The sequence below is a fragment of the Arabidopsis lyrata genome (genome assembly GCF_000004255.2).
Source record: "Arabidopsis lyrata subsp. lyrata unplaced genomic scaffold ARALYscaffold_3, whole genome shotgun sequence".
In the NCBI taxonomy this organism is placed as follows: domain Eukaryota; kingdom Viridiplantae; phylum Streptophyta; class Magnoliopsida; order Brassicales; family Brassicaceae; genus Arabidopsis; species Arabidopsis lyrata.
This window is the reverse complement of record NW_003302553.1, coordinates 10,280,461-10,307,194: the sequence shown is the minus strand read 5'-3', so window position 1 is coordinate 10,307,194 and position 26,734 is coordinate 10,280,461. Positions and strand designations below refer to the sequence as shown.

At 34.0% G+C, this 26,734-nt stretch overlaps 5 protein-coding genes and 1 long non-coding RNA gene across 9 annotated transcripts; 3 read left to right on the top strand and 3 right to left on the bottom strand.

Moving 5' to 3' along the window:
• The first annotated feature begins 6,920 nt into the window (after nt 1-6,920).
• LOC9321597 (calmodulin-like protein 11) lies at nt 6,921-8,894 on the top strand. Its single transcript, XM_021030250.1, has 3 exons — nt 6,921-7,452; nt 7,537-7,617; nt 8,547-8,894. The coding sequence occupies exons 1-3, from the start codon at nt 7,186-7,188 to the stop codon at nt 8,682-8,684; spliced, it is 486 nt and encodes a 161-aa protein (XP_020885909.1). The 5' UTR covers nt 6,921-7,185; the 3' UTR covers nt 8,685-8,894.
• Nucleotides 8,895-11,933: 3,039 nt separating this feature from the next.
• On the top strand, nt 11,934-13,077 carry LOC9321596 (peptidyl-prolyl cis-trans isomerase CYP26-1). Its single transcript, XM_021030492.1, has one exon. The coding sequence runs from the start codon at nt 12,031-12,033 to the stop codon at nt 12,616-12,618; it is 588 nt and encodes a 195-aa protein (XP_020886151.1). The 5' UTR covers nt 11,934-12,030; the 3' UTR covers nt 12,619-13,077.
• Nucleotides 13,078-13,097: 20 nt separating this feature from the next.
• LOC110229729 lies at nt 13,098-15,588 on the bottom strand. The gene is made up of 2 exons (XR_002333114.1): nt 15,472-15,588; nt 13,098-15,390 (listed from the first exon to the last, which is right to left on the bottom strand). It is a non-coding gene; the product is annotated as an uncharacterized LOC110229729 (long non-coding RNA).
• A 1,216-nt stretch (nt 15,589-16,804) lies between these two features.
• On the top strand, nt 16,805-20,091 carry LOC9319452 (putative calcium-transporting ATPase 13, plasma membrane-type). The gene has a single exon (XM_002885483.2). The coding sequence runs from the start codon at nt 16,918-16,920 to the stop codon at nt 19,984-19,986; it is 3,069 nt and encodes a 1,022-aa protein (XP_002885529.1). The 5' UTR covers nt 16,805-16,917; the 3' UTR covers nt 19,987-20,091.
• LOC9319451 (DNA-directed RNA polymerase IV subunit 7) lies at nt 20,062-21,203 on the bottom strand. Of its 3 annotated transcripts, none has more exons than XM_021030390.1 (2): nt 21,023-21,203; nt 20,062-20,679 (listed from the first exon to the last, which is right to left on the bottom strand). In XM_021030390.1, exon 2 carries the CDS (start codon nt 20,661-20,663, stop codon nt 20,139-20,141), a length of 525 nt encoding a protein of 174 aa, XP_020886049.1. In that variant the 5' UTR covers nt 20,664-20,679; nt 21,023-21,203; the 3' UTR covers nt 20,062-20,138. The 3 variants fall into 3 exon arrangements, with proteins under 3 accessions (XP_020886049.1, XP_020886050.1, XP_002883384.1); XM_021030391.1 differs by having other exon boundaries at nt 20,062-20,673; XM_002883338.2 differs by lacking the exon at nt 21,023-21,203 and adding an exon at nt 20,717-21,016 and having other exon boundaries at nt 20,062-20,685.
• An 86-nt stretch (nt 21,204-21,289) lies between these two features.
• LOC9319450 (ATP sulfurylase 1, chloroplastic) lies at nt 21,290-23,788 on the bottom strand. 2 transcript variants are annotated; one of them, XM_002883337.2, is made up of 5 exons: nt 23,169-23,788; nt 22,261-22,666; nt 21,921-22,181; nt 21,749-21,835; nt 21,290-21,654 (listed from the first exon to the last, which is right to left on the bottom strand). In XM_002883337.2, the coding sequence occupies exons 1-5, from the start codon at nt 23,666-23,668 to the stop codon at nt 21,517-21,519; spliced, it is 1,392 nt and encodes a 463-aa protein (XP_002883383.1). In that variant the 5' UTR covers nt 23,669-23,788; the 3' UTR covers nt 21,290-21,516. The 2 variants fall into 2 exon arrangements, with proteins under 2 accessions (XP_002883383.1, XP_020886048.1); XM_021030389.1 differs by having other exon boundaries at nt 21,290-21,835; nt 23,169-23,756.
• Between the last annotated feature and the right edge of the window lie 2,946 nt (nt 23,789-26,734).

Below are 26,734 nucleotides of genomic sequence, written 5' to 3'. Positions count from 1 at the left end.
TATGACGAATCTTCGGAATCCTCATCTGAAGATGAAAAGGACGACGATTGTTGTTTCAAGATTACCCAGATGCCTCAAGAAAATGAACTTCAGACACCGCATCTACCAGTAACCATCTTTGATCCTTCCAGAAGAGAAAAGCCAGTACACGCAATCGCATTCTTCGACACAGGAGCTCATACAACAATCATAAATCCAAAGATTCTCTCACGAGCCATGTGGATGCCTCATCAACAAGATTTCAGAGTAGCAAACGCTGGATCCCTGACGGTTAAGCTAAAATCAAAACCAATCACGATAGAGCTTTTCCCAGGATGTCAAGTTACTAAGGAAGTACTAGGTTCATCTGCACCTGGTAAAGACTTAATCCTTGGGTGGGATACTTACTCGATACTGAAGAAGAAGTTCGGTATTTCTCTAGAACCAAGAGGCGTGAGATGGAAAAACCTCTACAAAGCTTTTACCACAATGCATCGCCTATTCTCAATCGAAGACTCAGTATCTGCAGAATTCAACAAAATTGAAGAAGAACTAAAGATGGCATCATGTGCAGATTCACACACGGAGTTCCTTCAAAAGTGTAATCATCCGTTATGGTTAAACTCAAGCTTCTTCGTATCCCTACCATTCAAAGAAGATGTACACACAACACCAACAAAAGCAAGCCATGCAGGAATGCCTCCAACATTGTTGCAGAAGGCAAATGAGGAATGCAATCAATTGATGAATCAAGGTATCATCTCAAGAACAAACTCTCCATGGGCATGCAAAGCGTTCTACGTTAATAATCGTGCAGAACAAGCAAGAGGAAAACTCAGATTAGTTATCGATTACAAGCCGTTGAACCAGTATCTGCAAGACGTCAAGTTTCCACTGCCAAATAAAAGAGCACTTCTCCAACATCTCCAAGGTGCAAAAATATTTTCGAAGTTTGATCTGAAGTCAGGATTTTGGCAACTCGGTGTTCATCCTGAAGAAAGATACAAAACTGCGTTTTGCCTTCCAAACAGACACCTTCAATGGAATGTCTTACCGTTTGGTCTCAAGACGGCGCCATCGCTATTTCAGCAAGCAATGTTACGTATATTCGAGCCGTTGTTACACACAGCTCTTATATATATTGATGACATACTCATCTTCTCGAAGAATGAAGAAGAGCACATTAAGGCGCTACAACAGTTTCAAGACATCGTCAAGAAAAACAGAATCATGCTATCAGCCAGAAAGATGATAATAGCCCAGCCCAACATTGATTTTCTTGGCATGCATATCAAAGAAGGAAGTTTCACACCACAGGCCCATTTAGCTACAGAACTCCTAGATTTTCCTGATGAAAATCTTACAAGGCGACAAATTCAACAATTTCTTGGAGTAATCAATTATGTGGGAGACTTCATTCCACACCTTTCTAGAATGACAAGACCTCTACAGAAGATGTTGTCGAAAAACCCTCCTTTATGGGCATCACGACAAACTGAAGCTATCAAAAGTCTAAAAGCAGAAGTGCAAAAGCTACCTCCTTTAAAGATTCCCTCCTCAGGCATGCGTATTCTACAGACAGACGCTAGTGATAAGTATTGGGGAGCAATACTGTTTGAAGAGATGGATGGGAAAAGACAAATCTGTGGATACAAGAGTGGTCGTTTCAAAGATTCAGAGCAACATTATCACTCAACGTTCAAGGAGATTTTAGTAGTCAAAAAAGCTATCGAGAGGTTTGAATTTCATCTGATAGGACACAAGTTTCGCATTGAAATGGATATATCTTCGTTTCCCAAGATGTTACAGTTCAAGCAGAAGATGGTCCCGCATCAGCAGCTACTAAGATGGAGTGAGTGGTTCTCAAAGTACGACTTCGAGTCAGTCTATTTAAAGGGCACCAAGAACACGTTAGCAGACATGCTAAGTCGAAAACCAGTGAAACAAGAAACGCCCTACGAGATACACATGATGGCCAGTTCCTCCGAAACCAAGAAGAGCTACTATGACTTTGAAGCAGACGTACCCGAAGATGTTCATCAACTCATCAGCAGAAACAAGCTTCATGAGCTACTACGCACAAAGATCTTTTCATATCAATCTACCATCCTGACGAACTATGGAGTAAACTGTCATCACATTGCTCCAATGGGAATTCATCCTGACTATCCGTTTGCTCATCTTTACAGGATCGAAAATTCAAATATGCCAGAAGAAGTTCTCTGTTTCCTCTGGTATCTCTGTGCTGTCTACACGGTAGGAATTGCTTTCGACATCCAATGGCTGTACCATTACGTCAACACTGTTCAAGACAAAAGAGACAACTTCTCAACGTTCCTAAGGTGGTTTTCACCATTGACTGTCTGGAGTGGAAAACTACGAAGATCCGCAAATGCGACAAATCTAACATTCAAGAAGCTGAAGAAAGGTGGACTCAACCCGTTCTTCAATCCGCATTCAATCTACTTCTTTCATCGTCCCGTTAAGGTCAATCGCAAAACAAGCAAAATCCTCGCTCTTCCAACTCTTATTCATCATGGTGATTTTTCAAGAGGAGTTCGTCCAGATTTCAACCTTCAGGATAACGAAGCATACGAAAACTTTCAAACTCATGCGTTTCACCTCAACAATGCAAGACAAACATTCCCCATTCCTTTCATACCCAACTGGGTTTATTATCCGGTCGATTATCAGATGCAACTTGATGAAGATTTACAATATCACATGATGAAGTTCAACAAAGGAAGACCAAGCAGTCCAAAAGAAGATAAACAAGAAGAAACAAACCCCCAGGTGACTTCTCAAGATTACTGTGCCGATTACTTCAAAGACGCTCAATCCCCAGATGATGAAGTAAATGTTGAAGAAATCGAAAAGAAGTTCAAGTTCTACATAAATGTTCAACCAGGAGGAGATGCACAAATGATCGAAAACTCGTATGAATGTCCAGGTGATCATTATGGATGCTGCGAAGAATATATGCTGGAGTTCGAAATGGATCATTAAGCGGTATGTTAAATATAAATATAATAATATGTTAAAAATCATGTAAAATAAATAATGATGTAAGCGATGATGTAATCGCTGATGTAATGATTATGTAAGCAATGATGTAAGCGATGATGTATCGCTGAGGTAAGCGCTTATGTCAGCGCCTTAAAAACCTCCTATAAATAAGTGTGTACCCCTTGTAAGATTCCATAACTTGAAATATCATAAAATTTCATAATAGCTTTCTCTCTCTAAAATGTTTCTCTAACTTCTCTCTAAGTTTTCCAGACTTCCTACTTTCTTCATAAACCTTGTTTCTTTCTATTCTAAACACAGTCGCGATTCTGTATTGTTCTCTTAAGGTTAGCATAAGTGGTCCGTCAATACGACGGTCGAACACGGCAGTCAATAGTACTCGCCGGGGTTCACAGTTCCTAATAGTAGGTTGAGCAACACAGTAGGCAAAGAGGCCCGAACCGCTCCCTTTACCTGGAATATGAACCCTTGCTTGTAAACACGACTGTCGTCTAGACTTAGTCAACACGACCCTCCGCTCGTGCTAGCTTTAAGATTATGGTATCTCTCACTTTGGCTTCTACCATTGTTTAATTTTGATAACTATGATCAGTTCCAAATGGTTCGAAAACCTTTTGATACATCTAAGAAAATTAAAGACAATGAAAGCAGAAAAATGTATTTGATGGGTCAGCTCGTATTCGACTGACAAAGTCAGTTTCTTTAACTTTTTCAAGAACTAAACAACGTTTGATTTATCTATCTTTATAGTATTATTTCTTATTTCAATTTCAAAAGCAATAATGTCCGTACAATATTAGATCTCATGAATTTGTAATGCCATCTCTGAGTCTCGACCACTCATTAAGATCTTGGACGGTTGACAAAAGAATGAAACCGCGTACCAAGCTGTGTGAGTTGTTTTTTCTTCCTCTTGTGTTTTTTTTTTATAACAAACATTAAATTTCAGTCACTAAAAGAGATTAAGGCCAATTTTTGGACGACTTTTAGAGAATTCTCCTTTGTTTATCATATTTTCCATTTCTATTTATAAACATTATGTAATGATTTTTATATTCATACTGATATTACTAAATTAAGAACTAATCGGTATAACATAAACTATATATATATATGTTGCTCCTTTTATAGTCTTCATTGTAATAAAGAAAAGTACATGTTTTGACTTCAAACTAATCATAACCAAAAGTTTTGACAAATTTGAATAAATAGGAAATAACCAGTGAATAGGTCCATGACCATCAAAATTGATAGTAAAACAACTATATATATGATGAACCGGTCTAACTAATATAGGTTTAAATGGCAAAATGTTTGCCCATTTTTCAGTCTCTTTGATCAGATTGGGATTGGGGTGGACCTCATATTTCAATCCTAATTCAGATAACTATCCGAAATCTAACTATTATTTCACATCACATTATGTAAATGTGTAGTCAAAAACACACTAGTACGATTTATAGTGTACCTTCATATATACGGCATTAACTTGTTTTCAACCCCTTAAAAGATGTCATTCAACAGCTACAATAATACTTTGCTGAACAAAGAGGTCAAATATAAAAGACAAACCTAAAAGCAATAACATTAATTGGGTCACCACAACTTTTAATGATGTTAGTAGCATTTAGTACTTTGACTTTACAAAAATCAAAACGCATCCAAACACTAATACGTGAGCTTGTGTAATAATAACTAGTGGCTAATGGTACCATATTTCGGCACTTTATATAAAAGTAGCATTACTAAATTCTATCAAGAGTCAAGACCATGTAAATTAGAATACGACTGATTATTTAAATTTTTGTGTATAAACATTAGTAAATCACTAAGTTCTAATAAGACCATATCAATCAGAATAGAACTTGCTCATTTAAATGATTGTATATTTGTATCATATATATGCATCATTTCCTCCATTTAATATTTTCGAATATATACATTCTAGTCAAGTCAACATGTTGCAATGAAGGAAAAGTTCAATAGTATTGAATTTAGGTCTTGGGAATCACCAGATCCCTGTACAGTTGGAATTTTTAGTCATAAAATTTGTCTAGAAAAGAAACCATAAGGTTCAAATTCTATTAGTTTTGGATTCGATGCGATTATTTAACACTTCGAAATCCTACCCGAGTTAAAGATAAAATTTCCTCTTTTGTATGGGTTAAAAATTAAAATTGTTTCAGGTTTACTTAAGACCATCATTATCAATAGGCTCTACTTATTTCATATGAAGAAATATTACTGAATCATATCAAAATGTCTTTTTTGTGTGTCTGATTTTGGTCCAGATAGGTTCTGACATTTTTTAATAACTCTTACGCCATTAGATTATATCTTTTTCCACAATGACTATTATGATGATTATGGACAAGGGCAATTCAGCTTAGTCAACAAGTTTAAGCATGCACTTAGATGTCGGTATCACTATACAAAGTCTACACAACAAGGTGTGTAGCTGAGTCAGCTTTTTAATTCAATTTGAAAAGTCTTTATCTACACAAAGTCGCAAACTATTAACAGTGATATGAAAAAAAATAATTCTTATTACATGAACTTTACACACCTTCAAACAATTTCACATATAACATACATAATGCAATTTATAAATTATAATTTTGAAACTTAAGAATTTTACATTCTTTCTGTCGAACTATATTTATAAATTATAATGCAATAAATCAAAATAAAATTACAAGAAAGAGATTAACCCCACGAGGTACATTTTTGTAGGCAACATATGTGTAATAGATTCAAATAGTACGATTTGCTTCCAAACATATGACGTTTTAACAAATTACACATTTAGTAAAAAATCAATAAAATGGCTAAATTATCTCTATTTCATAATTAATGGACAAGTAACACATATTTTTCAATTTTATCACAAGATAAATATTATTATTATTATTATTATTTTTATAAATATTATTTTAATCACTAAATAACCACCTTGTATGTTTTTTCAAAACTATGAATACTCTTAAGTGATCAAGTAAACAACCATACAGACAGTCGTACCATGGTGGATCTACGGCGTGAAACGGTCGGCAATGATCTGATTTGGCTGGAGAAATTTGAAAAAATATTAAGGAATATTTTTGTAAATGAATAAGATGAATATTGTGCTAAAAACCGAAAATGATGAGAGAAAAAAAGAGATCGTCACGTTTTCCCGTAACACAAGTGCTTGGTCTACCAATTTTAATGCTCTTTGTCTCCTCGTCATGTACTCTTACAGCTGTTGAAGTTGAAACCCACACCCATTTATTTTACATATACACATACTCCATTTTATGTAATTTCCATTTATCGTTACAAATTACATAATTCACAACCATCTGCATAATATATTTTTCTTGTTACATACTCTTTTTATTTCATTTGATTTGGTGTTTACGATATTGACACATAGATTATTATTTTATTTTTTTTTGAAATCTTAAAATATTACTATTAGTTATCTACTTAAAAACAATTCAACAATTGAAAACAAATTATAAAATTTTAAAAGTCAAAAATAATATAATAGTAAGAAATGTTAAATTAAAAATTGGAAACATCAAATAAATTGATTCAACAAAATTTTCACATCATTCATTATTTAGGTTAATACGATTCAACTAATAGTAACCCGACCTTCCGAATATAAATCGTCAAAATTAATATAAAAATTAGTTAGATTTGCATTAAAAGTTGAAATCATTTAATTTAAAACAAATTATAAAAAAAAAGGGAGTGAGTATAACATTGTAACTTTCAAAAAATTTGACGTGATGCTGATCTTCAAGACTTCAAGTTAGCCAAGTATAATTAAATAAGAGAACAAAGTATATAACTATTCTACACTAAAATATAGTTTTCAAAGAGTTTCACTCAAATTACTAGTTAACCTAAAATTTCCCACCTGACTAGTTCGTATAAAACTCTTTGAAAAGGAAATAACATTTCGTGTCATGTGACTAGAATTAAAATTCCAAATAAATAATTTGTCCAAATATAACTTTAATGAAAAGAAGAGGAAAAAAGTGAATGAGTCCAAAGCAAAGACTTCTACAAATAGGAAAACAGAATGAGAGTTGAAGCACTTCAAAGCTTTTAAGCTCTCTCTCTCTTCTTTTCTCTTCTCTTCTCTTCTCTTCTCTCTCTGAAGAATACTACTAAGCAAGTTTTAATTGGATGGAAGAAACTCAACAACAACAACAACAACAACAACAACAAGAACTGACGCAAGAACAGATACTGGAGTTTAAAGAGGCCTTTTGTCTCTTCGACAAAGATGGTGATGGTTGCATCACTGCTGATGAACTTGCCACTGTGATCCGCTCATTGGATCAGAACCCGACCGAACAAGAACTTCAAGATATGATCACTGAGATCGACTCTGACGGCAACGGCACCATCGAATTCTCGGAGTTTCTCACCCTCATGGCTAACCAAATCCAGGTTCAATTCTAAAAAGTTACATCAATGAAGCATATTTGTTTTAATATTTATTGATTGATTTTTTTTTTTTTGTTTTGGTTATAGGAAACTGATGCAGATGAAGAGCTGAAAGAAGCATTCAAAGTGTTTGACAAAGACCAAAATGGTTACATCTCTGCCAGTGAGGTAAGCAAAATGGTTGCTTATGTCTCTCTTTTTTGCCTTTTAATTTTCCTAGTCTTCTAAAACAAATTTCAATTATATACGAAATTTAATTAATGATTGGAAGCATATAAAGATATATGTATTTACTTATGAGTTGCCTAATTGTATTAATTGTGTCTAGTTTCGTTAACATGACCCAATTTCTCAAAAAAAACGTTTTAAAATTTTTGCTCTACTTGAAGTGTTACACAAGCTCGGAATTTAGATTCTGTATTTTCTTATTGTTTTATCAGCAATTGTGCATTTAATTTGAAAAGGGAAAAAAAAATAGATAGCTAAATCAAGGTTAGAATCTTTTGCATTAATAAAAATATCAGATCACAAGGCTAGTCGATATTTCGAGTTTTACAAGAGATCTTTAAGGTGTCTTTATCTTAATTTAAAGAAGAAAATGACAACAAGGTATGCTGATTATGTTTTCTTAGTATATTAAAAAAGTGTGTGTGTTGCGTCGTAGAAAGTTAATTTGTTTGAGGCTTCGAGCTAGCTGGCAATATGACTTTTTGGAGATAACGAGGTCAAAAGAAATATTTAAAAATATTGATAACATTTAGTAAAATGTGTGTATGATTCTATTGGTTTATTGGGCAGAGCATATGTCTCACCCTAGTGTAAATAATATGTTTATATATTCTTATCACTCCCATAACTTTTTTTCTTAACCATTAATATAAAAATTCACAACAAAGAATAGAAGTAGTATTTATCTATTTACATTTATTTATACAATATAATGATAGTTGATCATATTCACTATCTTTTTGTTTATGAATTTCATATCTTTGTTTTTCTTGTGCATTGGCCATGATCAATGCTTAAAGATAAACATCATTAATTAGTAGATAGTGCTTATTATATATAATCTTTGTAATTTTGATACATAATTACAGTTGAGGCATGTGATGATCAATCTTGGGGAGAAGCTAACAGATGAAGAGGTTGATCAAATGATAAAGGAGGCAGATTTGGATGGTGATGGCCAAGTCAATTATGATGAATTTGTCAGGATGATGATGACCAATGGTTAAATCCTAAATCAATTTTACTCTTCATTGTATTATTATTTTTATAAATTGGTTTAATCCTTTTTTTTCTTTTCGGAATATCGCATTTCACTGTTCCAATTAAATTAATTTTAAGCTTTTATACTCAATTGAACAAGTAGATTTTTCTTTTGGCGTGTGAATTCTTAATATGTATCTGATGTATAGTGTGTTTCTTTCAAATTTTATTTATCATTTGTATTGAAAAAGTTAATCAAGATTTTTTTTATCACGTAGTAGATAATATTTCTTAAAATTTCCTAATAATTCTAAAAAGTGTTCGACGATAATAATACACCTTAAAAGCATAATCCTTGTACAAATTAGTCAATGGTTACGGTGCTATATTTGTTGCCAACGTTTTTTTTTTTTTTTTTTAATTTATAAATTAAAAACCGACCACAACATATAACCTAATAGTTTGTGTGTTAGTGTTTGTGCTCACCAAATTTAAATATGGCATAATGGATGATCCAGAAATAGTAGTAAATGATTCGATTAAAATGAGATGTTTGATTGATTAGCTGAAAGTCTAACCGATTAATGGAAACACTTAGGAATTATTTAAACACATAAATGACCAGTTAATGGACTAATCGTCCCATGTTTGAGGATAAAAACTAAGATCTTAATTAGCCTATTTTTGTTTTTGTTCAGAATTTTAATTTAAGTACGAGTATATATTAAGACACTCCGATTTAATTTGTAAACTAGATCATGACCCGCACATACGTGCGGGGTTTCATATTTTAAAATTTTTTTAACAAATTTTAATTAAATATAGATTATTTTATTGTTTTTAACTTTTTATGATATATATTTTAGTGTATTAGATCTGGATCCACATACGTGTAGAGATATTTTTATAGAAATTTTTATAGAGATTTAAAAATATAAAATATTTGTTGTGTTAGTGAACTTCGTAATAGTATAAATATTATAAGTTAGAGTAATGAACAAAATTCAGTTGTGTTAATGCATAATTATATTTTAAGATCCGGACTAATTTAGTTGCAAAAGTTAAGTGGTGTTACATTTTTATTTTCTTAACTAATCAAAACAGTTCTAACAGTTTGATTACATATGTTAAATAGGATATGAATTTGGTTTTAGTTTGGGTTATTCATGTATATTAGCTAGGCGTAACTATTTTGGAACATGAAAATATCCCGTCCGGTATCTGTCATAAATTCTTTGTCCCATAATCTGTCACGTATACGTAAAATAAAAATATTATAGTCCCATATCTGTCATAAATAGAGTATGTGTAATTGAAAATGTATGTACATGGTTACATGTGTAAACAAATTTATTTTATATAGTGCTCATAACCCGAACTCATGCCAGTTGGGTATTTAGTTTGATTTTTAATATATGTTCCCCTCCCATCTCGTCTCGTAATTTCTATTTCCATTTTATTCCATTAAAATCATATTCCAAATTCTTATTTGCTTACTTTTAAATATCATATAATATTATAATATATATTGTGAGTTTTGCGGATTAATATGTATACCGTTAAAGTTACAAATATATTTAAACAAATTTATTAGTGTTTCTAGCTAAATTTTGCATATTTTTCTTTTCATTGTTTAATCATAATTAATTCGATTTTTGGGACTAAAATTAAAATTTGAGATACATCTATAAAAGGGATATACTATTGCTGCATAATTTGTTTTGAATGCAAAATATATAATTAGTTCACATTATTTCGAAAATTGTGTGCAATATATTATGGATTTGTTTAAGGAAGATCCGGTTGAAAAGAAAAAAAAAACACAAAATATTTCGAAATTAATATGTACAATCTTTTGTTTAGATATTTCTGAAACTTTCTCTAAACGAAGGCCATAACGATAATTACTTTAAATTTATCATTATTTGAGTTTATTTCATAGTAAATATAAATATTTGTTAATATCTAATATCGTTTTTTTTTTAATTGTGAAATAAAATTTTGTTTTATATCTCAAAATTTGTGAAAATATTATAACAAAACTGAGTCATAAATATTTGTATTTAATTTTTATATGAAATTTCAAATTCAATATTAAAATTCTCCATTGATAAAAAACTTTTTAAACGATAGTGTTTTTATATTTTGAATTAAAATGGTATTATTTTTCTTTTTATTTTTGATATAGAATAGTTTATTAGGATTGGTTTAGATAAAATTTTAGTTGGATATCAAATCTTATTTTTTTCAATTCTCATTGGTTAACAACTTTTTAGAATTTTTTTTTTAATTTTCGTCCATAATTAATATGAGAGAGAAAGTGAGTTTAATTTTTTGGAAACTAATAATTACTTTAAAGAATTTTACTATTTTTATTTAAATATATTATTTAAAAACAAAAAACAATGGCATTTTTATAATACTTTACATTTTATAAGGTTATTTATGTTTGAGTGCTTCCCAATTAATAGTATAGATATAAACCTTTAGTTGGTACAATCATAATCATATTAAATTCATAAACCTCAGAAATTGGACTCATCTTTTCTAAATGCTTCGTTAGCTTGATGTGGAGTTTGTTCAAGTTTTTTTTTTTTTTTTTTGTCAACAAGTTTGTTCAAGTTTTAGTGCTTGACTTTGACCAAGAAATAAATATATACTTCTATGGGGTGAATACATCAGTCAACGAATAACTCATTAACAAATTATAACCAACCACTCTCATTTTGGTTATACTATGGAGTATGGACCAATGGGCTGAAATATACCAAGCCCAATCAGGTTTAATTTCAATTCATATTTCCGTCAATATCGTTTTTGGGTTAATTCGGTCTATATCAGTTTAGCATTATACAATTTCAGTTACAACTTCAAAATTGATTTAAAATTTGTTTTACTAGTTCTTTCTACACTAATTTGTTTTAGAATTATTATGTGTTCTAAATATTTAGATTAAGTTCAACCATTCTAAACTAATAAAACTAGAGATTGATTTGGTCGAATTTAGTTGGATAAAGTTTGTGACGGTGTTTGTTTTCATCACTTCTGTTTCGAAAGTACTACAAGAGATGGATTCACAAATACTTGGGCTTTAATTATCCAATATGGAAAAATCATTGGTTATTTGACTAGAAAATTTCTCTGATTATTAAGTACATTGCCTAAAGTTTTTTTTTTCTTTATTGGGCTTATAGTTATAGAGCCCTTCAAGTACTGTTGGATTTAAGAAAAGATAAATACTAGCAATTACAGGGAAAATCTATATTATTGATATATATAAGAACTATTTAATTTGCTCCATTATGGTATCTCAGTCTACGTTATAAATTGTACAGAACCATAGAAACCCTAATACTAGATTTCTCCCGGACAATGGCTAACCCTAAAGTTTTCTTTGATTTGACTGTTGATGAAAAACCCGCTGGTCGGATCGTGATAGAGCTCTTCGCCGACTTGACTCCGCGTACGGCTGAGAACTTCAGGGCTCTGTGTACCGGCGAGAGAGGCATCGGAAAGTGTGGTAAACCACTGCACTATAAAGGATCAATCTTCGACGATATTGTTCCCGATCTCATGTGGTGTGGAGGAGATATCATCTTCGAAAACGAATCAATCCACGGCGAAGAATTAGAAGACGAGTACTTCATCCTGAACCACGAAGATGGTCCAGGTATCATCTCCATGGCCGACTCCACCGGATCTCAGTTCCAAATCCACATGAAGGACTATGGCGTGCAAGTGGACGGTGATCACGTTGTGTTTGGCAAAGTTGTTGAAGGATTGGATCTTATGAGGAGCATTGAGAAGGAGGTTATAAGTACAACAACGAGGACGCCTTCCAAGCCCGTGGTGATCGCGGACTGCGGTGAGCTTTCAGATAATATATCTGAAGGCAACTATCTTATAAATATAATTGTAGGTTGCATGGTTTTGATGTGTTTTGGTTCTTTGTTCGTTTAGTTTTGACTTTTGGTGTTTTAAATAGCTTAGCCTATCAATGAAGAATGATAAGCATAGACTATCATTTGCTACGACGATTAAAACAACTTAGGAATCTGTTTTAAGCCTTATTGAATGTGTTTTTTTTTTTTTCAAATACGATTCAGAGCTCATAGGAGATATTTCAGAGTGCATCCTAGCCTATTTTTAGTTATTGTTCAGGATTTTAGTTTTGTTATTAAGATTTAAGATATACTCGGATGTAAATAGAAAACCTTTAGTTGGAACAATCACAATCATATTAAATTCATAAACCTCAGAAATCGTATAGATTTTGTCCTCTTTACTACAGTGGTAGCTTGTGTTATTTTGATGTTTGGGTGGGTTTCCTTCGTTTGGAGTCCGGTGTTCCCTTCTAGACTTAAATTGGCTACCATTCAATATTTGATAAGCATAAATCTTAGCTATATATTTGCTAGATACAAAAAAAAAAAAAAAACCATATCGGAAAATCTGCTATAAGCGTTATTTATCAAGTGTTATTAACTATTTTAATTACATCTTTGAGTTTATGCCAATATGAAAAGTTAGGCCGTTTCTTTATGTTTAATTGTGTGTTCTCGTCATAATCCTCAAAACTTTTCTCGGAGTTCTTTTGCTTCATTCATCATCTCCTTCTCCAAACACACACCATAGTTAATCTCTGGACCCAACACTAATTAAGATGTCCCATGGTCATCTCCAGTTTGTTTGTTTGATTATTTGTACCACTCCCCAACAGTAGTTATAGTCATAATTATATTCTACGTATCTAGGGCTTTTGATGTGTAACAGAAGCATCGTTTCTCTGTTCAGAGTTGGCTTCAATGAGGTTCGGTAATAGAATATTTTCAGTTACTTGGAACAGAATCTATGTTCCTTTATTGTTGAATTTTGTTTGGCTACCATTGAATAATGAAACGTTATTATCAAGTGTTTTTCTAACATGTTCTTTGGTGGTTGCATTAAGCTGGTAATTGTGTGTTCTCAACATAATCCTCAACTTTTTTCGGAGTTAGTTTTCACATTCATCTCCTTCCACTAAGAAAAAGGAGTTAGATTTGAATCGGTTTTTCTAGTTTTGGTAGGCTAGGAGGTTCCTTCATTAGCATATATGGGTGTTACTCCGTTATCGTTTTGGATCAATCTTTTGTTCTTTTTTATGAGGGAATAGTATAAATCTGAATGGAATATTTGAGATTGAAAAGCTGTTAAGGGAAATGATTTGATTTAGGGTTTGGTTATATTAATTGTTGTTGTGGATTAATGGAGTTGATAAAGAAAATAGCTTTGGTTAGTTTGATTTTGTAGCAGTTGGTATTCCTTTAGTTAGTAGTGTCTTCAATTTTGATGATGCAGTTCCTTTTTTATAAGCTTAACAAAATTTTGATCGCAGATCATACAAATTACAAAGGCTTGATTTACATTTAAAGGTTTACGCAAAATTGTGTATTGTGTTCATGTGATTGTGGAGAAAGGTGACTTTGGTTTGTATCATACCTTCAAAGCTTAAAAGGTTAATGAGCTCGGAAGGACCTTTGAAATGGTAAAATTAGTTTAGCTAATGTAATGTAGAGGACACTCTTCTTGTCCACAGTTTTTATCCGTATGAACGGAAAATCATGCTTTTTTTTATCGGTGTTGTCCCAATGATAAATCTTTTAGGTGAAAGTATTGGGTTCGACGTCCGTTGGAAGAGATTTATTTTTTAAAAAATAAGAATTTAATCTGGTGTGGATCCCGCCTCTGAAAGGCGTAGAGCCTTCTTGAACTTCCATATATCCAAAAAAAACAAAAAAACAAAAAAATCTTGCTTGTATTGCAAGAACAAAACATCAGCGTCAGAGACTCAGAGACAATAAAAGTGGACCGACTATACATAATAAGCCCAATACAAATAAAAGGACTTTGGTCAACGGACGTCACGATTCGAGAATTGACTTATATATAATTTATAGTCAATAACAAATGACCACAGATTCGTCCACATTGGATAATTTATATATAGTAATATGTTTCTTCTTTTTTATAATTATTATTGCAGTAGCGTACTATCGAAGAAAAGTTATATGAACGATGGAATTCTCATTTTTTGAACGGAGATATCCTTGTGACCCCATAAATTTTTTATGATATGTATTTTCCATCCTGTAAAGCTGTTCCAGCTTCATGAACATAATGAAACATATACATAATAACTTTTAGGGACTTTTAAGAGAGCCAAAGACATGTTTTCGATTTCACAAATGTGCAAGAGCCTAAAAACCTGAATGATAGATTTTGCCTTTGATTTATACTACGTAGTTACATTTCACTCCCCATCATTCTTGAATCTTCATAATTTGTTTATTTGTATTGGGCTTATGCCTTATAGGTTTTAAAGTGTAGCAAATATAGTTTGATAAATAAATAAAAAAGTTTAGCAAAAACCAGATGATTAAAAAACAAAACAAAATATCATCTACACAAAGTGCAAAAGCAAAATAACATGTGTTCAGCTATAAGTAATCCACAAATTAGTTACAAATTGGGTCAATTCTCAATTGTAAACTAACCATAACCCTATTTCGCCATAATATACCAATTTATTCCCATATCTTTCCACTTTTTAACGACTCTCGGTTGCTTACGTCTTCTTCCTTATGTCATAACTAAGCCATTCTTTGTTTCTCTTGACGGGAAATATATAACGTATACGAAAATGTGATGAGTGGTTCCAACCAGAGCCGTCCCGGAGTTTCACATGGCTACAAGCTGAGGAAAAAAAAGGGGCACATAATATTTTTTTTTAATGATTTTGTTATTAAAAAAACAAAAAATATGTTTAAATTCCACCTTCAAGACTCGAACCCACGAATTGTTGAATGCTCTACCGAGTTATAACCACTAAACCACATAAATTTTTCCATAAATGTGGCCAAAAATTAATGATATTATTTAGTGACTGCAAGCATGTGCTTTGCTTGCTTGGCCTTGTGGCCGGCTCTGGTTCCAACGAGGAATCCATTTATAGTGGTTGAGACTTGCTACATTAAGTCCCCATGGAAATTTTGGTTCCCATTTTCCAAAGTTATTCTTGCTAACTAAAATAAGCAACACCTTGAAATTCTTTGCATAACATGAAATTTCTCTACACCTGACGAATAGATTCGGATAATTCGAGGTGGATAGACCTGACTTCGCCAAGAAGTTACTGTCCACTTTACAACAATTCAAAGTAATTTGTTAGTAGGTAATAACGTAACGTTTGGATAAAAAAGATTTATAACGTAGGCTCTAGGTAATATGATTGATATCTAGTTTCATGAGGACAAATTTTATACTCGAACCACAAATTAAAACACATGAACAAGCCACAATTCCATTTGACGTAAGAGTTAATTAGTTAGTTGTTTAATAATAAATGTGACATCTTATTATTAAATTATCTCATATTAGGATCAGCCGTTACTAAAGTTTGAGATGAATTCGAATTTCACACGTATCAAACTCTTTAAATGTTAGTAATAAACTATCTTGGAGAAGTTAATAAAAATAATTAAATATTAACAATTCGATTCCTTAATCATTAATCAAAGAATATACTATACTTACATGTATAAAAGTAGGCATGTCGATATACCACTACTTGGCCAACTTTCTCTTATTTCATTCATATTGATTGATATAACGAATGTTAGAAGTTAGATATTAAACCTAAATAAAACACGGACGATACACACTTCATACATATCCTATAGTAATAAAAAAGCCAAGTCATCTGTTTGTCCTTAAAATATTATCACGTTGACCATATTTGTCCAGATCAGGTCAAAGACTTTTAACTTTATCTTTAAAACCCAATCTGACACGTGTTCCTAAAAAAAACTCGAAACTGTTTCGAACGGTTCTACGAAATTTCACTTTTCACTTGGGATTGGAATATTGAGGATCTACTTAAGTTTTTTGGTTAATTCAATAATATTTTTAATATTATCAATATTGATTTATTGATATAATTTTCTTTGATATTATCAATATTGATTTATTATTAAATGAACTTTTAAGAGATTTTTGGTGAATGTCACTTTCGTTGTGATTGCTAGGAAACTTCGTGGATGATACAAAAATGACCGACTAATGAACTAACTATAAATTACCAATGCAGATTGTATTTGACATCATAACATCAACTCTTATTTTTGCATCCTTTACACATCGCTTTCACAAAACAAATTTACAATTTCTGGTTTTCCTTCGATTTTCGGTTTATCAATTCCGGTTTAGCAAATACCAGAAACAATGCGAAGAAACGTTTCTGATCATGCAGAGAAGAAGAACAAGGTAGGCGTTGAGGTTCTTCTGGAACTTCCCAAAACCCTAAGCAAATCAAACAAGAAATGGCAATTAGCATTCATCAAGATCTACTGTTCAAGAACTCTCCTCAATTGCGCTAAACACGCTATCCGAAAACCCGGTTTGTTCCCTCGTTCTCTTTCCTACACCGCCATTAATCTTGATCACCATCAAGATGATCATCATGGAGATGATCACTTCAAGATTGATACTGAAACCTTAAACGATCTCGTCAAGAACAAGAACCAAGAGAAACTTGAGTCTCTTGGTGGTCCTAATGGTTTAGTCTCGGCTCTTAAGACTAACACACGTCTCGGTATCAACGAAGAAGGTGATGAGATTCAACGTAGACGTTCGACGTTCGGGTCTAATACTTACACGAGACAACCATCGAAGAGTCTCTTCTATTTTGTAGTGGAAGCTTTCAAGGACCTAACGATTCTTATCCTTCTCGGTTGCGCAACACTCTCTCTCGGGTTTGGTATCAAAGAGCATGGTTTGAAAGAAGGATGGTACGATGGAGGAAGTATATTCGTAGCGGTGTTCTTGGTGGTAGCTGTCTCTGCGGTCAGTAACTTCAGACAGAACAGACAGTTCGATAAACTTTCTAAAGTAAGTAGTAACATCAAGATCGATGTTGTTAGAAACGGACGTCGGCAAGAGATTTCGATCTTTGACATTGTCGTTGGAGATATCGTTTGTTTGAACATCGGAGATCAAGTTCCAGCGGATGGAGTGTTCGTTGAAGGACATTTGTTGCACGTTGATGAATCAAGTATGACTGGAGAAAGCGATCATGTCGAGGTTAGCTTATCCGGAAACACATTCTTGTTTTCGGGGACTAAGATCGCTGATGGGTTCGGTAAAATGGCGGTTACTTCCGTTGGGATGAACACAGCTTGGGGACAAATGATGAGTCATATCTCGCGTGACACGAACGAGCAAACTCCATTGCAATCTCGTCTCGATAAGCTTACTTCTTCCATAGGTAAAGTTGGTTTACTTGTAGCTTTCTTGGTTCTTTTGGTTCTGTTAATTCGTTATTTCACGGGAACCACGAAAGACGAGAGCGGAAACCGTGAGTATAACGGAAAGAAGACAAAGAGCGATGAAATCGTGAATGCAGTGGTTAAGATGGTTGCAGCTGCGGTTACAATCATCGTAGTTGCGATACCTGAAGGATTGCCATTAGCTGTGACATTGACATTAGCGTATTCAATGAAGAGGATGATGAAAGATAATGCTATGGTGAGAAAGCTCTCTGCTTGTGAGACAATGGGCTCTGCAACGGTTATTTGTACCGATAAAACCGGTACTTTGACGCTTAACCAAATGAAGGTAACTGATTTCTGGTTCGGTCTCGAGTCAGGAAAAGCTTCTTCTGTGTCTCAGAAAGTTGTTGAATTGTTTCATCAAGGAGTTGCAATGAACACTACAGGGAGTGTGTTTAAGGCTAAAGCAGGAACAGAGTATGAGTTCTCCGGTAGTCCAACGGAGAAAGCGATTCTTAGCTGGGCGGTTGAGGAATTGAACATGGATATGGAGGAAGTGATTGAAGAACACAATGTTGTTCATGTGGAAGGTTTCAATTCAGAGAAGAAGAGAAGTGGTGTGTTGATAAAAAAGAAGAATGGAGAAAACACAGAGAACAATGTTGTTCATTGGAAAGGAGCTGCTGAGAAGATTCTAGCTATGTGTTCAACGTTCTACGATGGTTCTGGAGTTGTGAGAGAGATGAAAGAAGATGATAAGATTCAGTTCGAGAAGATTATTCAATCTATGGCAGCTAAATCTCTTCGTTGCATCGCCTTTGCGTATTCAGAAGACAATGAAGATATCAAGAAGTTGAAAGAAGAGAACTTGAGCTTACTTGGGATTATTGGAATCAAAGATCCTTGTAGACCTGGAGTGAAGAAAGCTGTTGAGGATTGTCAATTCGCCGGTGTGAACATCAAGATGATCACTGGAGATAACATTTTCACGGCGAGAGCAATCGCTGTAGAGTGTGGGATCTTGACACCTGAAGATGAGATGAACAGAGAAGCTGTGTTAGAAGGAGAAGAGTTTCGAAACTACACTCAAGAAGAAAGGTTAAAGAAAGTCGAAAGAATCAAAGTAATGGCGAGATCTTCACCGTTTGATAAGCTTCTTATGGTGAAATGTCTCAAGGAGTTAGGCCATGTTGTGGCGGTTACTGGAGACGGGACCAACGATGCACCAGCGTTGAAAGAAGCTGATATTGGACTTTCTATGGGGATTCAAGGCACAGAAGTTGCGAAAGAGAGCTCTGATATTGTGATTCTTGACGATAACTTCGCCTCTGTTGCAACGGTTTTGAAATGGGGAAGATGCGTGTACAACAATATTCAAAAGTTCATTCAGTTTCAGCTCACTGTCAATGTGGCTGCTCTAGTGATCAACTTCGTGGCTGCAGTTTCAGCCGGAGACGTTCCTTTGACAGCGGTTCAGTTACTGTGGGTTAATCTGATCATGGACACACTCGGTGCATTGGCTTTAGCTACAGAGAAACCAACAAATGATCTGATGAAGAAGAAACCAATAGGGAGAGTCGCGCCATTGATCACAAACATCATGTGGAGGAATCTACTAGCTCAATCGTTTTATCAGATCTCTGTGCTCTTGGTGCTTCAGTTTAGAGGAAGGTCGATTTTCGACGTGACTGAGAAAGTGAAGAACACTTTGATCTTCAATACCTTTGTGCTTTGTCAGGTGTTCAACGAGTTTAACGCCAGGAGTTTGGAGAAGAAGAATGTGTTCAAGGGCTTACACAAGAACAGGCTCTTCATTGGGATTATAGTTGTGACTGTGGTTTTGCAAGTTGTAATGGTTGAGTTTCTCAAGAGATTTGCTGATACAGAGAGGCTAAATTTGGGTCAATGGGGAGTTTGCATTGCGATCGCGGCTGCTTCGTGGCCGATTGGATGGTTAGTGAAGTCTGTTCCAGTTCCAGAGAGACACTTCTTTAGCTACCTGAAATGGAAGAAGAGATCATGAAGAGGCGAGGCTCTTGAATTGATCTTACATTAGTGTTATATATTATGAAGCATTGATTTGTTTTTTCTTTTAATAAATTTGAATAAAGATTTTCATTCAAAGGCGTTTTTACATAGCATATATATAGAGTGAAAATTCAGATTAGAATCTTTTTAGAACGGGCCAAGATTGTCTCCGTCGATGCTGGCCAAAGCCATGAAGTCTTTCTCTGCCTCTCTCCACTCGGTATCTAACACGATGAAACGAACTCTGGCGCCGATTTGAATCCGGGACATGTTCTGATTCATAAAAATCGGTTTCTCTCCTGGAATGAACTCGTAACCGGGCATTTTCACGTGTGATAGGTAAATGATTTCATAAGGGCCAGATCTCAAAAAGACTCCGCTCTTGTGCACCTTTTGCACCACACCATGAACAACCTCTCCTTTAAACATCTTGAAACAGATTCCGTTGAAAACTACGGGAAATTGAATTTCGCCTGTCTGTTCCTTGATCTTACCCTCACCGATGTTCTCAAGAATTGTGGGTGTTATCAAGTATCCAAGATCTTTTGTTGCTTTCTTGGTACCAAAGGCTTCGAGTAGGCGAATGACAATAGCTCTCTGGAGCATAAGGCCAGTGTCCATATCTTCAGCTGGAATTGTAACATCCCATGGCAATTTGACTTTGATGAACATTTTCTTCAGCCTGAAACTGTGACATTTCAAAGAATCAGAAGTAGTCAATCACATTTTGACTAAAGATTATGCAGTCTACAGAAACAAGCTAACTAATTCTACCAAAATGATCAGCTTGAAGTTTTCTTTCAGACATTTAAACAAACACTTTGCATTCATGTAACGATTCAAGAGAAACTCAACAATCAAGAAGAATCACAAAGTTTCCGACTTTTCATTAAGCATCAAGCCATTATTGATTTACCATAGTATTCTAAAATGTAGTAATATCATCGTTTCTTCCCAAACCCTAGACAGAAATCTATCTGAAAATTTGGTTTGATAGATCAAAATATTAAGTAGATCCAACTTGAAATTACCAAAAGAAGAAACCACTTCGGAAAAATAGACACCGATTTCAAGTTTTCAACTTTCTGATGATGAAAGTAGCGTCGGAGAAGAAAAACCTCAGTCGTGAATTGTCTCCGGAGACGAAACGTCGGGTTTCATTAGTTGCCATAATAATTAGCCTTTTAAGGCCCATTAAGAAAATTGGGCCAAACAAAAACTCATCTATTAATTTTTATATACACCTGATATTTGTTTTTTTTTTACCACAAATTCACTAGATTTTATGAAGTCAAAAGTACGTAAACACAATCGCATTCATATGGTACAAAAGTTTCAGGCCCAAATATTACAAGTTTCGTAAATTATCTTGCAAAACGAAATTTTTGTTTCTGTATTTATTTGGAAAAAGGTCCGGCCAAAATATATATAGGCTTCTCCTATACAACAATGATTGTTGCTACAAGGGCTTCACAACACAAACGTTACAATTTGAAACGAAGCAGAGACAGTTTTGTCTTTTGTCTTAAACCGGAACCACTTCCGGTAGTCTACCATTACCTGCTGGAGTCAAGCTCTCATAGTAATCCACCAGAACTTTCCATCCACCTGGGCACATAAAACCGTCTGGCGGGTTTTCGTTGTTCTTTGCTAATGTGCGCATCTGAAAAATCGAAGAACATTAGAGATTTGATTAATAAGTAAACCATGATGAATTTTAACAATGTAGGATTTGGCTTTGGGAAATAGTAAATTACCTTAGTGCCGGAGATGAACAAGAAATCTTGAGGCCTCGAGGGATCGAAGAAAGCCATCTTGCCTTGCGTCTTGTCATATGCAGCAACCTGTGAAATTGAACCAAGGAAATTAGATCTCCGCATTGTCAAACAAAAGTGTGAATCTTTTGAATTGGATTTTCATCATCTTTACCCTGAAAGGAAGGATGTTGAGTCGTTCGAGTCCTGGTGCCATGCTTAGTACTTTCTTTCCATGATCAGCATCGTAAAGATCACGTTTCTCTACAGGATGACCCATCCCGGCTGGATCACGACCCACAATGTAAAAGTTAGCACCAGCATTGATTCTAGCCTTTGCGTGCCACTGCACTTCGGTTGGACCAGCATAATGCATAGGAGATGGGAATATCGAAACCACTGTTGTCTCTGGATCAAGAACACCATCCTCTAGCACCTGTTTTAGATTCATAAACCCATTTAGCATTTCAAGATACACTCACACTCAAGAGACACACAATCAGTAAGTTTTTTACCTTCTCGTGTTGCTTCATCCTCCAATCTAGAGGAACATCATCAGCCTTTGTGAACCCTCCTAACGGATGAAGCAAAAGGATAGGGTTTTTGTATCCCATCTCAAGAAGTCTCCTACGAGTATCAGTCATAAGAAGAGCATGACCATTATGAACCGGATTCCTCAGCTGGAAAGCAAACACAGCATCCGCATTACGCTTTTCCAACTCTTTACGAAGCTCAGCAGGCGAAAGCCTGAAACGATCAAGCCCATCATTGTACTTAACTGGCTCAAGAACCTCAAGATCACCCCCAATAAGCCAGTTTCCAGCATTAGTTATCGCCTCATCTACATAAGGCAAACCTGGAGCAGTCGTACCCCATGTTCTAGCTATCCGTTCTTCCTTTGGATGCTTATAAATCTCAATGCTAATCAAACAAAAACAAAAACAAATTTGAGTAACCAATAATACATATATATAGCCAAGTTCAATCATGAATCTATATCATTGACTAATCTCAAAGTGTATCTACTGACAAAAATACTCTATAGCCTGAAGTTTGATACTTTGATTTTACAAATCCTACAGTGATACATAAACAGAGTTAAAAAAAATCAGATCTAGTCCAATGTTCGTTTGGACTGAAAATTGTTCGTTTGACAGTCGCAGGAGCGATCAGTCGCTGTGACTTATGATGAGGCTTTTTAAATGGTAAATAGTCACAGCGACCAGTAGCCCGATTGCTAAACGAACCACATCCCTGAAGTCGCAATCGCAATCGCAATCGCTTGCGATTATGAAACGAACATGGCCTAAAGTCACTAATCTCAACACCGATAAGTTCAAAATCAAATTCAAATCTCAATTTTCTTCTCTATTAATCAATCATCTGAATTCGAAATTGAGGAAGAAGAAGAAGAAGAACTTACTCGCTGAGGATAGCGACGGGATTACCATCGGAATCAAAAAGAGCGACACGTTTAGACTCGCCAATTCGTGCTTTTTGCTCATCGTCAATAGCGAGAACAATAGGCACCGACATATTAACGACGGAGCCGTCGTCAAGACGTAGCGAGTTAAAATGAAGAGTTTGGAGGAACTCGGATTCTCTCATGAAACCTCCGAGTGGACTTGCCCAGCCTTCGCTTAATACATGCATCCATTGCAAGTCAATCGTCGTCAGCTCAACACGTGGCAGCTCCGCCGCCTCGTGTTTCTTCTCCCGTCGCTTTGGCTCTTCCACGATGAGCTCTACAAGCTTACCTCCGTCAGGCGCGATTAATCCTGCTCGGATTGATCCGTTGCGGCGGCGTAGGGATTTGGAAGGGAAGGATACGGCGGCGAAGGGGATATCGGAGGTTGGAGATGGTTTGGTGAGTGGTTGAGAGAGGAATGGAGTTTTGCTTAAGATTGCAGCCATGGAAGCCATTGTTGAAGGTTTCTTAGGCTAATGGCTGCTTCAAGCTTTTGGCTCAAATAGAGAAGAGAGAGATTTGGTTTGTTACCAATTCAATTGGAAATGAAAATTGGTTTTTATAGAGTTTATAGTAAGTAATTAAGGACCGTATCTGCGAATCTTATTATGTACCTGGACGGACATAAGTAATTAATTAATTTTATTCAGTGTGTGATTAAAATACTAGTGACATTTATAATAACGAGGTTACCTTATTGGTACGGTGCAGAGTCATTGTATAATTATATAGTAATATTCTGTTTTTTTTTAAGTTATTCAACGTATAACTTTTAATAAAGATTATATAACCGATTAATTTGTATTATTATTGTTGTTATGTCATAATCCAAAATTTTAATACCATAATATGAGCTATAAACAAAAAACAAATTATTATTTTGCCTGTTTTTATTTTAGACTTTAAATTCTTCTGTATTATTCAATTGAATAAGTGACATGTATGTATGTTCAAATTGATTTTCCCTTCTCAAAATAAAAAATTGCTCACCATATATATGTGGCAAAAGAAAAAAAATACTTACTTATAAATTCCACTAATTACATTCTTATATTTTTTTATTAATTAATAACTTCAAAGGCTTCAAACACACCATTTTTGCTAATAAATTAAATTTTGTAATCTGTTTTGAATTCTAGATATAATCGAACAAAACTTTTTTTTTGGGGGGGATAAAGATAATCGAACAAAACATGAAAATAAAACCACAAATTTGGAATACCTATTTGTGTTCATATGATTTGGTAAATGATGCAATTCTTCATATTCCCATCCCAAGGGAAAGTCAAGAAATTCCATAAATACATATTTTCGAACATATTGTTAAGATGAGGATTAAGGAATATTCATAGTTGAAACAGAAATTAGGCTATTTTTATAAGACCAAATATAAATAATAGTGTTGTTGTTAAGGAAATTAAAAAGGAATTAAAAGTTAGGAAAGATGAGGTAATACGGGTGGACTGATGCTACAGTTGAATATATCCAAGAATACGGTCAGGTTCGACCACCCATTTGCTTATTACACAAACCACTTGCTAATAGAATATTTAAACCACTCGATCTGCCACGTCACATCTCGAATATTTGTCCCCTTTTATTTTACTTTTTCATTTTCAGAATAGTACTATTATTTTGAGTCAATTTTTTTAAAAAAGAAAAATTAATGGAGATCACGAAATATGTCGAAGTATTGAAATCTTTACGATTAATTATCATGGAACGTTTTACCATGACTTCAAGTTTTTTTTTTTACTGCTTCGTGAATGAATGTTTTTACAGTTTAGAACATTTGAATGAATCAATGTAATTATGTAAATATTTAGTTTTTTTTATATAATAGTTTCGCAAAGAAAGAAAAACATTATCGAAACTCGATTCCAATTTGAAAAGAGGGACAAAATTGATACTACTATTATCTTTGCATTTATTTAGAAAATGTATTTTACGTTTAGCCGACTTATTGATTACTATATTTATAAAAGCTCCACAACTTTGACCTGACCAGACCAATTTTGATTCTTGACCCGCCTGAAGCTGCCACGAAATTATCTATTTTCTTACAAGTGTTTGATAATGCTCTTCCGGGCCACGTGGTAAATATTGTCAAAGCTGGAAAGTTGGTAGACTGGTAGCTAGATGAATAATCTCCCAATCATTTCTTAACCATTTTTCCATTTCATCATCAAATTGAATTCTTAGTACTCCAAGGTTACTACAACTACAAGTATATATACTCGTATTATATTATTCGAGTTTTGTAAAATCATTTAGTGTCTTAACTCAAAGATTTGACTAATTCAAGTTTGTATCTTCGTAATTATACTTAAAGGTAGCTAAATGAATTGGATAATGTAGGACTTTATCAGTTTATTGGTGGCTGGGACCTCACATTCAACATGTGCCAAAATAAAACATTCATGATCGACCTACCTGCTTTTCTCTCGTAATCATTATCCGGATAATTGAAAAAACTATGCAAAGACATATATACTTATGAATTATAAAGTTTGTATTATAATTTCACAACTAATATATATATATAGTGTTTCAAAACATGATCCATATAACTTTGAGAAGAGATGAGAAAAAGTAAGTATAATCGAAGTCTCTTGACGAATCCGAGTGTCCTGAAGAAAAGGAAAAGAAGGAACATTCTTATTCAATCCAAAGTCTTTAAGAAGAAATCAAATTGTTACAAATGAAACCAATGGACATGAGTTACTTTCGACACGTGACATCATACGGATACTTAGGATGAAGAACATAATAAAGACAAGGCTGCTTCTAATGCTGATTCAAGAAGAACAAAACTTGTTCGATCCCGGCCTTTGGATCTCAATATGGGTCTTAGCTAAGTAGCAATGAGCCAATGACATAACGATGACTAGGCCCAACTATTTGATGAAAAACGAGGCCCAAGTATAGATGGATTAACGAGGTCCAATTGTCGTCGGCTAAACAAAAAAACTCCCCACACAGAATAGTTGCCAAGTACTTCTTCATCCATGAAGTTAGTTAAAAATGAACACAATGCCTAAAAGTAATTAACAATTTCTATTATTTTGTCAATAATTGTTTCGATTACGAAACTTTTTTTTTTTTCGTTTGAAATTAGTTTGGTAAGGAAGTTTCATTTTAATGATTTATAAACTTATAAGCTGGTATCGCTTATTTGAATATTTTATGTAGGCAATTTTATATATCTTTTAAAAATAGAAATCTCTAAATTGGTTGCAATATAAAACTTCAAAATTTTCCATTAATATATTTTTTGGGTTAGACTTTCCTAAATCTTACTCTCTGACGATCCTTAATTTAATGTCTTGCTTAAAAACTTAAAAAGCTTTCTTAAGAAAAAAAAAATGTCTAAGTCATCTTATAAAACACACACACACATATATAAACGTACGTAATAAAAGAAAAAAAAGGTAAAGAAATGCTGGACCTTTTCTTGGAGAAGTAAAAGTAACGGTTGGAGAAAATTGAATGTGATACTGAAGAGAGTGATACATTTTGGT

Bases quoted from the DNA above. Each gene is read 5' to 3' on its own strand.
- LOC9321596 (XM_021030492.1), top strand. From the start codon at position 12,031: ATGGCTAACCCTAAAGTTTTCTTTGATTTGACTGTTGATGAAAAACCC.
- LOC9319452 (XM_002885483.2), top strand. From the start codon at position 16,918: ATGCGAAGAAACGTTTCTGATCATGCAGAGAAGAAGAACAAGGTAGGC.
- LOC9321597 (XM_021030250.1), top strand. From the start codon at position 7,186: ATGGAAGAAACTCAACAACAACAACAACAACAACAACAACAAGAACTG. The intron at 7,453-7,536 runs GTTCAATTCTAA...TTTTGGTTATAG, and splicing joins TCATGGCTAACCAAATCCAG to GAAACTGATGCAGATGAAGA. The intron at 7,618-8,546 runs GTAAGCAAAATG...ACATAATTACAG, and splicing joins GTTACATCTCTGCCAGTGAG to TTGAGGCATGTGATGATCAA.
- LOC9319451 (XM_021030390.1), bottom strand. From the start codon at position 20,663: ATGTTCATCAAAGTCAAATTGCCATGGGATGTTACAATTCCAGCTGAA.
- LOC9319450 (XM_021030389.1), bottom strand. From the start codon at position 23,668: ATGGCTTCCATGGCTGCAATCTTAAGCAAAACTCCATTCCTCTCTCAA. The intron at 22,182-22,260 runs GTAAAAAACTTA...AATCTAAAACAG, and splicing joins GGATGAAGCAACACGAGAAG to GTGCTAGAGGATGGTGTTCT. The intron at 21,836-21,920 runs GTAAAGATGATG...TCAATTTCACAG, and splicing joins TCAACATCCTTCCTTTCAGG to GTTGCTGCATATGACAAGAC.